The sequence below is a fragment of the Equus quagga genome, chromosome 5, assembly GCF_021613505.1.
Source record: "Equus quagga isolate Etosha38 chromosome 5, UCLA_HA_Equagga_1.0, whole genome shotgun sequence".
Taxonomy (NCBI): domain Eukaryota; kingdom Metazoa; phylum Chordata; class Mammalia; order Perissodactyla; family Equidae; genus Equus; species Equus quagga.
In genome coordinates this window covers 76,839,825-76,856,759 of record NC_060271.1, presented here as the reverse complement: position 1 = coordinate 76,856,759, position 16,935 = coordinate 76,839,825, and the positions used below count along the sequence as shown (strand labels likewise).

The 16,935-nt window shown below is 44.1% G+C and overlaps 1 protein-coding gene and 1 long non-coding RNA gene across 2 annotated transcripts in view; one reads left to right on the top strand and one right to left on the bottom strand.

Moving 5' to 3' along the window:
- Window positions 1–135: 135 nt before the first annotated feature.
- M1AP (meiosis 1 associated protein) overlaps window positions 136–16,935 on the bottom strand; it is a 78,299-nt gene continuing 61,499 nt past the window's right edge. Inside the window, exons 7-10 of the mRNA XM_046661460.1 lie at window positions 2,574–2,780; window positions 1,318–1,458; window positions 865–876; window positions 136–334 (exon numbers count right to left, since the gene is read on the bottom strand). Coding sequence (XP_046517416.1) covers window positions 161–334; window positions 865–876; window positions 1,318–1,458; window positions 2,574–2,780 — 534 coding nt within the window. The 3' untranslated portion in view covers window positions 136–160. The remainder of the gene's footprint in view (window positions 335–864; window positions 877–1,317; window positions 1,459–2,573; window positions 2,781–16,935) is intronic.
- Window positions 1,437–6,137, top strand: LOC124239465 (uncharacterized). Its single transcript, XR_006888636.1, has 2 exons — window positions 1,437–2,313; window positions 5,925–6,137. It is a non-coding gene; the product is annotated as an uncharacterized LOC124239465 (long non-coding RNA).

Here is a 16,935-nt window from a genome sequence, read left to right as displayed (position 1 = left end):
GGGGTGGTGGGCACTGAGCACAGAGCAGGGGAAGGCTCTGTTTCCCAGTCACCCAGAGCTCACAGAGGCTCAGGTGGATGGGAAGTGAGCCTGACCACAGAAAGCCATCGTGTGAGCCTCAGCTTGGTGGAGTAGGGCAGCTGGCTCTGGCTCTGGTGACTTAGGGCCCTGAGAGATACTCCTCCTCCTCTGCTTCCTCCTCCATGGAAAGCTGGAAGAAGGCTTCTGAGGAAGCTTTGCTGGCTGCTAGCATCTTGTGGGCTTTGCCAGGGGCTGGAGTCATAGTCAGGGGGGCCACTGTGGCTCGAACTCGGTTCATTTGCAACTGCCCAGCCTGCAAAGAAAGCAAGCAGAGCCTTCTCTGAAGACCAGAGTCCTGCTCTCCTGTCCTGTTCCCTGCTGGGCCCCTGTCCTAACTCCTTCAGGTGTCCCAACTCTGGAGTGCCTGCCTCAAGGCCCAGGGCAGTCGAGTCCCCTGGGTTCTAGCCTCCACAGCCCCTGTCTCCTGGCTGAGTGTCCCTCCTCTGTTAGCTTGCCCATCAGCAAACTCATGGTGGGCTCTGCTCCCACACATCTGGTTACTGCTGCCACCTCTAGACTGACTGTAGTTTGGAAACGCCTTTCTTTTGTAATTTCAGCTAAGGCAAAGCAGGAGTTTTCTAAAGGCTCTGTTCCTGGGAAACTAGGAAAAGATTAATAAGGGCAAAAGGAAGCCCAGATATATAGATTATGGATTTTGCAAAAATAACTTTACACCCTCAATTACTCTTCTCTCTTCAGCTCTTGTCACTAGAGCCCTGTCTCCAAGCTGCTAACCTTGGTCAGCCTCCTTCTCCTCCTCTGTAAAATGAGCATAACACTTACCTTGCAGGGATGCTGTGAGGATTAAATGAGAAAAATATATGTGAAAGTACTTGTCACAAAGCCTGGCAAATGACTTCTCAGTACATGCTAATTCCCCTCCCCTTGGGCATTTCTTTTCCCACCTTCCCTTCAGCCTTTTCTGTCAATTGAGGGCTGTGGTTGTAGTTCCAGTGTAGCAGGTTTGCTTAGTAGGACAATGGTTGTTAAATGACTAGGGAGTTACCATAAACACTACAGTTAAGATACCGAAATATTATTCTATGTAAATGCCTGAGCAGAAAAGCCCCCCTGCTGGGGAGGGGTTGTCATTTCCTTTGTCTAGGGCAAAGGGCCACTCTTTCTCTCTCTCCTCTGTTAGCCCAGTTACCCCCTCCACCAGGGGAGATGGGGAGGAGGGCTCTCTTGGATTCTGGGCATAAAGGGGAGGGAGGGAAGTAAGGAGAGGAGCTGTACCTTTCTTAGGGCCCGGCTCTCCCAGCTTGGGTGGAGCCGGCCCTGAGGCTTGACAGAGGCGCTGCTCAGGTGTGAGTACAGGTGGCTCCAAACCTGCAAGGGGTTGTAGGTGGGCTCCAGCTCCAGGCTGTCCAGTGTGCTCTGAGGAAGAGACGGGGAGCTTTACCCAGGGAACTTGAGGTCACAGAACACGAGACGTCAGGCAGAGACCTTTGGGTGTGAGAGGCTGGAGGAGGTATGAGGACCCAGGGCTTCACTGGAGGCTGTGAAATAGATGTGTGTCCCACTGGGCGTTCTGGCCCCCAGGTCTGAGTTCTTGTGAGGTAAGTGTCAGGCAAGAGTACAAGAAATAGGAGCGACCCTGAGTGGTTAGGGGCACCAAACACGCTGGCCCTGAGAAGTGTGTCACGGGATTCTGAGAGGGGCCGGATTCCTGTAAGGGTTACAAGGGAACCAGTGTGCGCAGCTGTAGGGAGGGTGTGTTGGAGGCCTGGGGGTGCTCCTGGTCTGCAAGGCCAGTACACTGAGTTCTTCAGCCTGTGAGGTGAGCATAACCGGAGGACACGCGAGCACAGCATTCCTGAGCAGTCAGGTTTTCCGGCCACAACATCCTGTGCCAGGAACCATTGGCTCCAAAGTGAGACGCTGATCGAGCCACAGCCACTCGTGCCCACCTCTCTCTGCATCCCCACAGCCGCCAAGCCGAGAGCACAATCCCAGGCTCTGTCCTCTCTGCACGTAGGCCGGCGATCCAGCAGTGATGTGGTTCCAGTTCTCCCCACCCAGAGCCCCCTCCTGCCCTCAGCCTGCGGGGGCTGGCAGAGGAAATACCGAATCCAGATCCAAGGAGGAGAAGAGGAGGAGGAGGAGAAAGTGGCCTGCAGAGCTGTTCCCTCCTTTGCATCGGAGTCTCATTTTGAAGCCCTTCCTATCCTGGGAGCCTACATTGGCTGCCTTTTCCTCTTCTCCTCAACAAAGAGATGCACATAAACACAGGTACAGGCACATGACACACAATGCAGAGAAAGAGAGCACACCATCACGCTGGTGCTTCCTTCCTTCTGCCCAGCCTCAGTTCCTACCCTTGCTTTCTCCTCTGCCCCTCTTACCACACCCGTGGAACCCACTTCTCCCTCCACTCGCCTGTCCTTTCCCTCACAGGGTCACTCGTCTCCCTCATCTCTTTCCCCAAACTCCATGAACTCCATTCTCTTCTCTCCCCTCTGTCTCTTGCTTGAGATCTGGGCTCCACTTGCCTCCACAATCTTCAGGCTGTCATCAGGCAGGTCCTCAGGCAGCAGGGGGAAGGGGCTGGGCAGCATCAGTTCCCGTGTGGCCACTGCCTTCACCAGCAGGGTTGGGGAGCGTGATGGCAGGATCACATAGAATATGCTGGCGGGCTCTCTCATGCTGTGTCCTCCGCTCAGGGGCTCCCCTTTGGCCAACAGCAGCCATTCTCTTTTCTGAAACAAGGACATACATAAATGCTGCTTCGTCTTCCGTCTTTGGCATGTTTTGAAGATCAATCCCAATCGAGGCTTCTCTGAGTTCCTCGGGGTGGGGGGGAGGCGGGGCGGTCAGGGAGGGCTGAGCATTTTACCCTGGCCCTGGGAGGGAGGGACTTCCTACCTGACTCACCAGTGCCCCAAGGTACTGCTCTTCCTCCCTGGTCAGGATGTGCACGAAAGGATTAACAATGCAGACACAAGTTAAGGGATGCCCCTTAACCTGGAGTAGGTGTTTACCTCTTAGAAAATGGTAAATGTAGAGTTCTAAGAATTATAATTCCTAAAAACAGTGTCTTGAAACAGAGACTTGTGTGGGGTGTTGTGAAAATTCAGGTCTTATTTTGAGGGTGATAAAATCTGGTTGTATTGCACGACTGGGGTTAGAGTGGACTGACTGTGGAACATCCCTGGGATGCCCAGAGAGGGGGCTTATGAGGAAGGTGGTCAAGGTCTCGGGCCAAGGGAGAGGAGGAGGAGCGATGAGGGAGAGGAAAGCTTTGTACAACAAGGCAGTGGGCGAGGGACAGGGCCCTTGACATCAACTCAACGTGTCACAGGACAAAAAGAAGGGTCAGAATTCTGGGGGCAGTGACTCTTGGAGTGAAGAGTACTGCAGAACAGAGGGGACACTTTGCTGTGTGCTGTGGAGATTACAGAGGTTAGCACATGGATCAGCAGAAGAGACAAGCAGACATGAGCAGATTTTCTAGGTGCACACTTGTAAACCAGGCATGGAAATGAGGCAATTTTCTGTGGTAGTTTTTCAAGGAAAACCACAAAACTCCAGGAAATATGGAGTCAGAACTGTTACAATCATCTGTAAATTGTGTCCTCTTGCTTGAGGTGATCAGCAGTTATACCTGGTACAAACATAACAGTCTCCTTGCTAAATGAGATGAAGGAAAGCACACTAGCTCTACCCGCTGTAACTTTTATGAAAACTTGGAAGAAATAATATAAGAGGAAAGGAAAAAAGGAGAAAAACAAGATGTTAAAGGGATAGAGGAATATCAGTGTCTTCTGGAAGACAAGTGGAATGTGATACAGTGAAGCAGAAAAAACTTGCTAGCATTAGAGTTATACCCCAGAGGGAAAGTACTGGTTGGAGGTGGGGGGCAGGTTCTGGAGACTTTAAAGCAGTGTAATCATTTGTGCAGCCCAGAACTCTTGAGGAGGTCTGGTAGGCCGGGCAGGTGGTAGGGTAACTTCAGAAGTTCATGCTTTCTTAACACTTTGCTTATATCTGGAGATGTGCTGTCTTCCTGAAGAATAGATCCAAAATGTGATGGAAAGTCTACCTGATGCTTCTCAAATCCATCAAGTTGGACACAGATGATATAGAAATCATGGTGTGTGTGTGGGGGAGGGGGGGCCGGATTTGCCCCTGCTCTGAGGACATGACCTCTTTAAGACTCGAAGGGGTAAGTAGGAATTGCAGGGCGCTCCATTTCAGTTGGCTCAAGTAACATCTGATGTTGCTCAGGTTTGGATTATTATTGTTATTTTAATCTGCTTTTACACTGGTTCATGCATTTGTTTGTGAATTAGTTTGTTTATTAAGAATTTATTGAGTACTCATTATGTCCCAAGCACTAGGCATGGATATATAGATATTCATTAGACGTGTTCTCTGTCCTCTTAGAGCTTATAATATAGTACATGTGAAGGAAGTATATAGCTTACAGTATAGTATAATAAAGGGAAGGCTTGTAAACTAATGTCTCTAAGACTTAAGATGACTAACTGTTCCGGTTTGCCCATTTTTAGCATGGAGAGTCTTCCGTCCTAGAAAACCCCTCTGTCCTCGGCAAACCAAGGGGGTTGGTCACCATTCCAAGACTCCACGGAGAATAGAATATCTTGCCACTGTGGCAAGTCATGGGGGGGGGGGTTGCCAAAACTATGGCAGTGTGACATTTCTTGCACCTCAGTGTGATAGAACAAATTCACACCTGCTACATTGTGGGATTACGAAGAAACTTTGTTGCACACAGAAAAGTTCTTGATCCCCAGAATTTGAGTGTATTGATTTTGAGACAATAGCTAAGATTGTGTTGGAGAAATGAGATGCAGAAATGAGTAAGGTCTCTCAAAAGTAACTCTTAATGTGAGGACTATCAGAGGACTGGGAAGAGACTGAGTTGAAAGGATTTTACAGAATGCTTTAAAACTTCTGGGCTGATTTACAAGGAGGTTGGCAGAAGGTTCTGGAAGGATGAGAGGCAAATGCACCCTTTTTAGAGTTTGATAAAAATATTGATTTATCTGCAATTCCCAGGAGTATTCTGAGAAAGTGAGAGTAGGGAAGATGAGCTTTAAGGCCCCTCTTTTGGACTCTGAATTTCTAACCTCTTCCTGGACAGTGGTTAATGGCACCAGAGACTTGAAGTCCAGGACCCAAGCTTGAACATGTCACTCAAGTCATGGGTTGACTAGTTGGTACAGGCAATTGTACCTGTGATGGAAATGGTTAATTGCCATAACAAGTTTCTGAGGCTGAGAAAAGGCAGTGGCATGGGGATGTCCCAGAAGACTGCCTTTGGGGTCCTCAAATCAGACAATGCTTAATGACTATAGATGACTGCTAAGTACCTTAGAATATGCATTTGCTAATTCTAAAGAAAAGAGCATGAGTTGGATGCTGAATTTACCAGAAGGCAGGTGAAAAGGTATCTGTATTTATGTTGTGGTTAGGGACTTTGCTACAGAAGGTGCCAGGGAGCTTAGATTTTAGGAGGCGGGGACTGATTCTGTTTAGAACTAATGTGGATGGGGCAGAGTTGAATGACATGCCATACTCCAAGCTAAGCTGGACTAAAGTCATCCTCCCCCACCCCTGCCCTAACTTCTAATTACGAAAGCTGTGAAGGAAGGTATGGCAGCCACTGTTGGTTGACTGGCCACTGCTCTCCCACCCCCCATTCTTCTCCCTTCTCTCTAGCCATTTTTTAGCATTTCAGTGATTGGTCTGGGGTGATATGTGACCTAGATTTAAATAATGAGACATACGTGGAAGTTGCTGGGTAGAGCTTCCGGAAAAGCTTCGTAATTTTCTGGCAGGCTTTTTGCTTCTGCACCCTACCCCTTCTTTCTCCCTAGGACAGGACTTGGGCTTAAGGTGCAGCAGCCATCTTGTGACCATGAGGCAACAGGCATAAGGATGAAGTACACCTGATATAGATGCTGCAGTGGAAAAATGGAAAGTGCCTGGGTCCTTGATGGTGTCCTTGATCAACCGCATCAGCCCTGGAGTTGTCTGTCCCCTAACACTTCTTGTTACATGAGAAAAATAAACTCTTAATTACTCAAGTGAGAGCTGGGTTGTTTTCTGTTAGTTGCAGCTAAATGGATCCTTTACAGATAGCAAAGGGAAGGAAGAGGATGTGGGTACTCACTTCCAGGTAAATGAGGAGACGTGAGTAGAAAGGACAATTTTAACGGCACTGGTGTAGACCTTACCAGAAGGGCAGATGGGAATTTATTATAGCAGGTAAAAGCTCTAATCTCACTAAACCAGCATCCCCTTGGTCTGCCATCAATATGATGTCCTGGGACCAAATTCAGTGATTAAAGAAGCATTGACCAACTCCTGAATGGAAGTGTTTCAGAGGCAGCCACTGAGAGGAGGGAAGAGCAAGAGCACTCATTTCCCTTTGCTTGCGGGAAGAGACATATTTCATTGTCATAATGCATCCAGGAAGAGAAATGACAGCTAGTAATGGAAAAGCTATGCATACTTGGGGGTTTTTGGAAACTGGAAGGGCATCAGGAAGAAATCAGGTTAATTTGGCAATTTTGACTTATTCTCTTACTTTCGAAGGCAGGACCAAGGAGGGAAGAAAAAGAAGCTGCAATGTCCACTACTCCGCTACTCTCACCCTGGCTCCCACAAAGGAGACCAAGGGAAGATGGTAAAACAGATTTGAAACCCTAAAATAGCAGATTATACATTCTTCTCAAGTGAATATGGAACATTCTCCAGGATAGGTCATATAATAGGCCATAAAACAAGCTACAATAAATTTTTAAAGATTGAAATCATCCAAAGTATCTTCTCCAACTGTAGTGGAATAAAATTAGAAAACAATAATGAAAATAAATTTGGGAAATTCACAAATAATATGAAAATTAACATATTCCTAACTAATCAGTGGATCAAAGAATAAATCACAAGAGAAATTAGAAAATAATTCGAGATGAATGAAAATAAAAAAACATACCAAAATTTATGAAATAGAGCTAAAGCAGTGCTTGGAAGGAAATTTATAGCTGAAAACTCCTCTATTAAAAAAGAAGAAAGATTTCAAATCAATAACATAACCTTCCACCTTAAGAAACTAGAAAAAGAAGACCAAACCAAACCTAAAGCAAGCAGAAGGGAGGGAGTGAAACAAACTAGAGTAGAAAGAAGTGAAATATAGAGTAAAAAAATAATAGGGGAAATCATGGAACCAAAGTTGGTTCTTTGAAAAGATAACAAAATTGGCAAACTTTTAGCTTGACTGATCAAGTTAAAAACAGAGAATGTCCAAGTTACTAACATCAGAAATAAAAGAGAGGGCATCACTAGCAACCATACAGAAATTAAAAGGATTATAAGGCAATATTGTAAACAATTGTATGCCAACAAATTATATAACCTAGATGAAATGGACATATTCCTATAAAGACCCAAACTACTGAAACTGACTCAGGAAGAAATAGAAAATCTGAATGAATCTGTGTTTCAGGTCCTCAAGACCACTCCCAGGTTCAGTGCTTCACTAAGAGGACTAACAAGACTCAGCTTATAGTCATACTCAGGGATGTGATTTATTAAGCAAAAGGATACAAAGCAAAATCAGCAAAGGGAAAAGGCTTATGGGGTGAAGTCCAGAGGAAACTGGGCACAAGCTTCCCAGAGTCTCCTACCTATGGAGTCACATAGAATGTACTTAATTCCTCCAGCACTGAATTGTGACAAAATGTGTAAAATGTTGTCTACCAGAAGAAGTCATTGGAGCCTCAGTGCCCAAGATTTTTACTGGGGGCTGGTCACACAGTCACTTTGTACCTAGCATGTACCAAAATTCTAGACTCCTCGAAGAAAAGCAGATGTTCAACATAAACCATATTTTTTTGCACAAATAGTTTAGGCACAGTGAGCAGCTCTTGTTATTTAGGTAATGGTGCAAACACTCTTGAAATCTACCTTCCCAGATGCCAGCCAAGGATCAATCTTACAAACAGGACTTTCTAAGGATAGGAGTCTCAGGCCTGCTGTATTAACTTTTCTGCACAACCTGTAACAAGTAAAGATAGAATTAGTAATCAGAAAACTTCCCACAAAGAAAAGCCAAGGCCCAAATGGCTTCACTAGTGAATTCCACCAAACATTTAAAGAAGAAACACTAGGGGCCGGCCCCGTGGCCAAGTAGTTAAGTTCATGCACTCTGCTTCAGTGGCCCATGGTTTTGCCGGTTCGAATCCTGGGCGTGGACATGGCACTGCTCATCAAGCCATGCTGAGGTGGCATCCCATACACCACAACTAGAAGGACCCACAACCAAAAATATATAACTATGTACCAGGGAGCTTTGGGGAGAGAAAGGAAAAATAAAATCTTTAAAGAAGAAACACTAATCCTTCACAAATTCTTCCCAAAAAATAAAATGAAGAAACACTTTCCAGCTCATTCTATGAAGCCAGTATTACCTTGATTCTAAAACTAGACAAAGACATCACAAGAAAAGAAAATTACAGACTAATATCCCTTATGAATATAGATGCAAAAATCCTCAGTGAAATACTAGCCAACCAAATCCAGCAATAAATAAAAAGGATTATACACCACAACCAAGTGGGATTTATCCTAGGAATGCAAGGTTGGTTTAATATCCAAAAATCAAACAATGTCATACACCATGTTACTAGAACAAGGACAAAAACTACATAATAGATGCAGAAAACCCATTTGATAAAATCTGAAACCCTTTCATGAATAAACTAGGAATAGAATGGAACTTCCTCAACCTGACAAAGGCCTCTACAAAAAACCCACAGCTAACATCATAGGTAATGATGAACAACTAGACGTTTTGCCCCTAAGATCAGGAACAAGACAAAGATGTCTGCTCTTGCCACTTCTATTCAACAATGTACTGGAGGTGTATTGAAGACGAGATGGCCACTTCTCACATTTTCTGGACTGTTAGCCTACTAGGATTCTGAGTATGACCCCAGGGAGGGGGAGAGGCACTCATACAGATAATGATTGTGTCTATATCCTAGCACTTGGAGACTAATATTTTCTAAACTTGATTTAGAAAAATACAGTAGGGGGCTGGCCTCATGTCTGAGTGGTTAGGTTCACGTGCTCCCGCTTCAGTGGCCCAGGGCTTTGCCGGTTCCGATCCTGGGTGTGGACCTAGTACTGCTCATCAAGCCATGCTGAGGCAGTGTCCCACATGGCACAACCAGAAGGACCTACAATTAGAATATACAACTATGTACTGGGGGGCTTTGGGGAGAAGAAGGGAAAAAAAAAGAAAATTGGCAACAGATGTTAGCTCAGGTGCCAATCTAAAAAAAAAATAGAAATATGTAATGTGACATTCTCACATCGGACTGCTAAGGTGCGAATTCATACGCTTATCAGTGCTGTGAAAGTCAAGATAGATGTGGCAACAGGTACTTGGGTGGGGAAGGGACAAAAAGGATGAGTGAAGGCAGGCTGTGGTGGGGGGCACAAGAAGAGCTTCATGGTGAAGGTATTTAAGCAGAATCTGGGAAAAAAATCAGTAGATATTTGTTAGGTGGACAGAGGCAAGGGAAAGGGAGCAGCAAGAAAAAAGGTGTGGAGGTGTGAAACCATTTGGCATATTTGGGGAACATTTATTAATTTATTAGCATAGCTAGAGTGGAAGATGGAAGGAGCATGGTGAAAGATGAAGCAAGAGAAATAGACAAGGCTGGGTCACGAGAAGCCCACTGACCCCATGCTAGCCTGCTGTCCTAGCATCTGTCTGTTTCCCCTGCAGGCTCTACACTCTAACTTCATTCTGATCGCTTTTGTTTTTTTAAAAATGGTTTCTGACCTGCCATCACCCCACTCTCGGCTTGGATTCTTGCTCCTGACTCTTCGCCTGATATAACCAAGGACTTTCCATTTCCCCACCCATTTACAGCCCAACCAGGTCATCGCCTGTGTACTCAGACTCCTGCTGGACATGTCCTGGCTTGAATTCTGTCACTTCTGTGGCCAATTAGGGCAGACGTGGCCCATAAAGCTCTGGAATGTGTCTCCAGAGACTCTGACATTTTAAGCGGGAAATTGAAGGACCTAGGTGGTATTTTCATTTCTTTTTCTAGTTCACACAGACATGACTGTAAAAGAAATGAGGATGTGGAAAGTGAGTCACTAGCTACATAACTGGGGCTACACAGTAGGGTTTGGTAATTGAAATGATATTTTCCTGGCGATGGATAGATTCATCTCATAAATACTTGGAAAAAATTAATTGTATTTATTTGTATATGTATATTTATTCCCCACCACATTCCATAAAGCAGTTATGCCAGTTTAGAAAAATGCAACAACACAAAAAGATAAACGATTAAGGGGCTTGGGCAAATGAAAAATAAGGGTAGGGCAACCATAGAGCCAAGATTAAATAAGCTCATAGAAATGCAAAGCACCCACTTTTGCTAGAAGGGAGCCCACAGCTTTTCCTGATAGAAAGTCTAGGAGAAGCTAACTTGTGGATCCTTATTGAGTAGAGGATGTATTTCAGAGAACTCCTGCAATCCATATGATAATGAATTTCATATGGCTATAGAGTAGTTCAGAGTTTGGATCCTGGAGCCAACCTTTCTGGGTTCAGTCCTGGCTCCACCCTTTACCAGCTATGTAATCCTGGGAAAGTACTTAACCTCTCTGGGCCTCAATTTCTTCATCTGTAAAATAGGGATAATAATTCCGACCTCATAGGATGGTTATGGAGATAATATAAATGAATATTTTTGAAGTGTTTAAAACTGTTTGAAGCATATAGTCAGCACCATGAAGTGTTAAATTTTTTAAATAAAAGTATATTTAATGATTATTAGATTAATGTTTATTAATTAATGTTTAATTTTGTTAAATTAAAAATAATTTAGTGATTCTTAAATAGAGATCTATAAAAGCTCCAAAGAATGAAGTCAAAACACATGGCTCTCTTGTGGTCTGGGTTGATCTTCGAGTGAATTTTGCAGGAAGGGATGGATGGCACATACCTTTTAGGGAGGTCTGGGAAATAGGTTTATCAGGAGCCTTGCCTCTCTAATGAAGTGAGATTCTTCTGAGGAAAAGCAAGTTAAATATTCCAATAAAAAAATAATCTATGAGGAGGACAGAAAGACACAACATTCAATTCTCAAGTAAAAAATTCAGGAAATGGAATAACACTTAAGTCTGCCCTTGACGAAGGGTTAGAGTATGTGTAAAATGTAGTCTGAAAAGTTATACGACATTTATAGTTGATGAGGCCTGGTGGGCTGGCACTAATGACTAGAATTAATTATGGCAGTGTGGACTTTGTTCAGAACAACTGCTCCAAAAGAAGAGGCAGAGGAAGAGAGAGCATGAATGAACTCAGCTATGCTTATACTTGTAAGGAAACCCAAGAACCTGAAAATGAGAACATGGGTAAACCAGAAAATGTATTATAGGCTGTCTAGCCAGACAAAGAATGCAAAGAGCAAATACATGAGCATTTACTAAGCTTCTACTTCTGAGTGGTTGATCTGAGTGGGTTGGAGCGGCCAGAGGCAGACTGGTTCTCCTGCCTAGAACAACTAGAAAAGCTGGATAATACACAGAAACCATTTGCCTGAAGGCAGTGAGGAGGTGCTGAGACAATGAAAAGGAGACGTGGGTAAGTCTCTGGAGAGGGAAGAATCAAGAGAGGTGGGGGAATTATTGCAACCGCTTGTACCCTGAGGGTGTATGTTGATTCTGGGTTGGAGGGAGTGAGGGTGGGGGCGGACAGTCTACGATTTGCACCTGCTGAGGCACTTGCAAGGGAACAGGAAACCAGCAGACCTTTTGTTGGAGACTTGGCAGGGGTGGGGTGAGTGCTCAAGCCCATATTTCACTCAGCACATTTGCCAAATACTGGGGCCGCGTGGAGCAGGGGGCAAAAACAAGGACAAAGACTCTGAAAGTAGAGCATTTTAGCAGACTTGGGATAGAGTGATTAGGGTTGGGATTGTCGAAGGGGAGAGATGCACATAATATACCAGGTTTTCAGCGGAAAATCTGGGAGCAAACCAGGAGTAGGTTGAGCCTTAGCAGCACTGCAGCCCAGTCTTGACTCAGCACAGCTCCTGAATGGCGTAGGATGATCTGCCACCGCTCTATCTGCTTAGTGGAGGGCAGGATGAGCCCTCTCGAGAGGAAGCCAACCACAAGTGGAGCCCCAGCAATTTATTTAGACACGATGAGCGTCTTTCATTAAAATATTATCGGGGGCACCAAAAGACAGGACCACGTGTCTGAAAACCAAAGGAAAAAAGAGACAACAGAAACAAAGCCACAGGTGATCCAGGTACTGGGATTAGCAGATAAAAACCTTAAAATAACTGGGATTGGTATGTTCAACAAAATAGGTGAAGAATTTCTCCAGAGAATTAGAATCTGTTTAAAAAAAGAAACAAATGGGGGCCGGCCCGGTGGTGCAGCAGTTAGGTTCACACATTCCGCTTTGGTGGCCCGGGGTTCGCTGGTTCGGATCCAAGGTGCGGACATGGCACTGCTTGGCAAGCCATGCTGTGGTAGGCGTCCCACATATAAAGTAGAGGAAGGTGGGCATGGATGTTAGCTCAGGGCCAGTCTTCCTCAGCAAAAAGAGGAGGATTGGCAGCAGATGTTAGCTCAGGGCTAACCTTCCTCAAAAAGAAATAAAAAAAAAATAAAAAAGAGACAAGTGGAAATTGTAGAACTAGTAACCAACCACTATCTGCAAATTGTATGCCAGACATATGCAATGTGCTTTACACGTGCAACATTATTTACTCATCTTGAAAAACACATGAGGTATATTTTATTGTCTCTCTTTTACATGGGACAGAGACAAGAGTTGCTAATGTGTGTCTGTCATGCACCTTCTCCCCCACTCCACTTCTACTCGTGAAAGGAGAAGCCTTGTGGATTCTAATCCTGAATATTTTAAATAGGCAGAGAGAGACAGGACCTGGGAGGGAGGGGACTATGTCAGAGAAGCTGAGTCAATCTGCAGAATATATATATGGCTGAGAAAGGGAGGAAGAAGATAGAAGAACAGGGACTGCAGACGTAGACAGAGTTTTAGTTTGTGTGTGTGTGTGTGTGTGTGTGTGTGTGTGTGTATGTGTGTGTGTGAGAAAGTCTCTTGGAACAGCTCCAGGTTAGATATAACTGAGGAATGGAGGAAGAAAACTTGAGAAATGTCATTGCGGGTAATGAACTATTTCTTCTCTGATGTTCTTTGGAAGCACAAATAGTTTTAAAATTACTTTTTGGCCCTCTAGATAGTGTTGGGTTTGTTTGTTTTTTTTTTTTTTTTTTGCTGAGGAAGATTAGCCCTGAGCTAATATCTGTGCCAATCTTCCTCCACTTCATATGTGGGTCACCACCACAGCATGGCCGATGAGTGGTGTAAGTCCACACCTGGGATCTGAACCTGCAAACCTGGGCTGCCAAACTAGAGGGTGCCAAATTCAACCACTACGCCACAGGGCCAGCCCCTAGATAGTGCTTCTTTATATACCATTTAAGCAGGGGCTAAACCACATGGGGCCATGAGATTTGTTAGGGTTACAAATAGATGAATACATTGATGATTAGAAAGGTTAAATATGTTGCTCAAGTTCATACAGTTAAGAAATAATGAAGCTGTCAGGACCCTAGGGCCATGTGATTCCAAAGCCCATGCTTTCAATGGACAATACAAATTATATTTTACCACAACAGATTAGAAAACTGCCTTGCCTTGCCTCCCAAAATACAGAGGTTACCAAGGGAGAATTTCTACTCTGAACCCAAGTTTGACTAAAGCTGAGGAACTGGTTGGTAAAATGGAGAAGTAGAAGAAATGCCAGGAAAAGGCAACCATGTTATCCTGGGAGTCTGGGTAGTCAAATTTATATCATAGACTTTAACCCAAATCATAGGATCATATATTTAAAAAACTAATTGAAAGATGCTTTTCTCTAAAATGAAATAGAGCACAGAAAGGTGTAGTGATAAATATAGGAATCCAGTAAGGCCTCATTGCAGACATGCCACTTGAGCCAGTCTTTCAGGATTGGGTAGGATTTGAATACATGGAGACAGGAGAAGGGACAACATGAACAAAGGCTCAAAGGTGGGGTAATTTAAAGTTTGTACATTAATTTGGTTGGAGTGTATGGTACATGAAAGGGAATAATGGGAGACAAGGCTGGAGTCCAAATACTTGGCTAAGGAATGTGGACTTTAAAGTATAGCCAACAGTAAGCCACAAAGTATCTTAAAGCTGAAGAGGGGCAGGATCAGGGCCATTTCAAAGAGATTAATCTGGTGGCAATATGTAACATGAATTGGGAAGGGGAAACACAAAAGGCATTGAAACAAGTTAAGAAATTATTGCAATATTAAAGGAAAGAAGTAAAAAGGGTCTGAGCTAGGATAGTGATAATAAGAATGGAGAGGAAAACATCCGTGCAACAGACGCTGTGGGGCTAGAACAGGCAAGGCTTAAGTCACCGGGTAGTGGCACCACGGAAAAACATGTGCTAGTCAGGGGAACACTTGAAGACGGTTAATCTGGTCTAATGGGCAGGACAAATCAGAGGAGCAAGAGATTGGAGGTAAGGAAGCTAGGTAGGAGTTTATTGAAGAAGTCTTGGTGAGAACAGGCAGTGGGAATGGGAAGGACAGCACTGTTACAACTCATGTTTTGAGAAGAAAATTGGTCTGACTTAGTGAGGAAGTGGGTGTAAAGGGTAAGAAGACTGGAAGGGACTGAGGTTTCAAGCCTGGGTGAATAGGCAAGGGTGGTGCTGCTATTAACAGAAAGACAGAAGTTAGAATAAGTTAGCTGGAGGGGAAACACCATGATGAGAAAGCGAGGGCAAGACAGGTACATGGGAGCTGACAACATCAAATTTTAAAAGAACATATGAAAAAAGTCTAAGAGGGGGCTGGCCCCATGGCTGAGTTGTTAAGTTTGCGTGCTCCACTTTGGTGGCCTGAGGTTTGCTGGTTTGTATCCAGAGCACAGACCTACACGCTGCTCATCAAGCCATGCTGTGGCGGCATCCCACATAGAAGCACCAAAATGACCTACAGCTAGGATATACAACTATGTACTGGGGCTTTGGAGAGGAAAAAAAAAAAAGAGGATGATTTGCAACAGATGCTAGCTCAGGGCCAATCTTCTGCACCAAAGAAAAGAAAAGAAAAGAAAGAATAGGAAAAAAAAAGAAAAATGTATAAGAAAGAATACAAACCAAGGATGGAGTTAAAGAAGTGCTGAAAACTTGTAAAAATAGGGAATAGGGTCAGGAAGGTTGAAACTCTAAATAATCTTGCCACATAGCAGGTACTCCAAAAATATGTGTTTGTTGAATGAATGCGCTGAAGTTTGTGAAAAATTCTTCCCTCTATGACACACTGCCCTTCAGGCTTTTTTGCTGCTTGGAGAAGACGGCATGTGAAAAGCAAGAAGAAAGAGCCATTAAAACACAATTTTGCTTCTCTTTTTTCCCCAAAAGAAGAGTGGCCTTTAATGTGGACGAGGGGGAACAAACACAGACTACAGAGCACAGTAGCACAAGATGGGGGAGGAGCTGTTACAAGTACCCAGTCACTGCAAGTGAAGTCAAGCCCAGTGAAGGACAGGAGCAGGGGTGTCAAGTGAAGGGGGAATTAGTCTCAGTGTTGGAATCTGGACTTATCTGCCTACATCTGGCGTAGGGAATTTAGCAAAGAAGTTAAAAGCACGGGCTTTGTAGTCAACAGAAGCAGGTCTAAATTCTGACTTGGCCACTTCAGTAGCAGTGTGACCTTTGGTAAGTCACTTGATCTCTTTAGATGTCAGTCTTTGTTAAAATAGAGACAACAACCCCTATCTCACAGAGCTATTGAGGATTAAATGAGGTAAAGTATGCAAAACACTTGGCTAAGTGATTAGCACTTAGTAAGTGCTCCAAAAAATGGGTATATTAGTGATGGGTCATCCATATACTTGGGAGTCTCCATGAGAGAGGAGGGACAAAGAAGAGGCCTCCTTGCCCCTCTGTTGCTGGCACAAAGTGCTTAATAAATATTTGTTGAATAAATAAATAAATATAGATTCTCAAACCCCGAGTTCAGAGGCAGGGAGACTCACGTCTTATGTCTAAGCCAGGATGGAAGAAAATACTCTTTCTCATCCTTATTTTTAATGGCTACATAATATTTCATTGTTTGGCTGAATTACAGTTCCTGTAACCTTTCCCCCACTTTGATTTGACTATTCCTCTAGTTAGGACATTTAGGTTGTTTCCATTTTTTTTTTAACCATTGCAAATAACACTGAGAAGAACATGCTGGTACATGTATCTTTGCTCCCTTTTCTGATTGTTTTCTTGGGCTACACTCCCAGCAATGGAATTAGAGGGTTGAAGGGTATCACTTTCTAGAACATTTACACTCCCTCTAGCAGTGTATTAAAATGGCAATATCTGTTTAAAATATCACACACTGTAAGAATGTTTTGAAACCACTTGAGAGAAATTCCTCCCGAGTGATGTAGCTTCTCTGACATTCAGAGGAATTGGGTGGAGTGAATAGTAAACTGAGCTGTTGGGCTCTAACAGACGCAACGGATCTGTTGTCTCTTCTCTGCAAAGACAGGAGATGGGTGTTCTTCAGATAGGAAACAGGAACTCAGTGGGTGGACCTAAAAGGGAGTGTGGGCCTTGAAACAGGAAAAAAGAAGACTGCTTCTGATAGTGAAAGAGACACACTGCTGTGCTGTCTGATCACCCATATCCCACTAGGTCAGACTGTTATTCATTACCCACTTAGCAGTTTTACTCACGCTTGGATTATATTTGCAGTTGTTTTATTTTGCTTTCTAAGTGT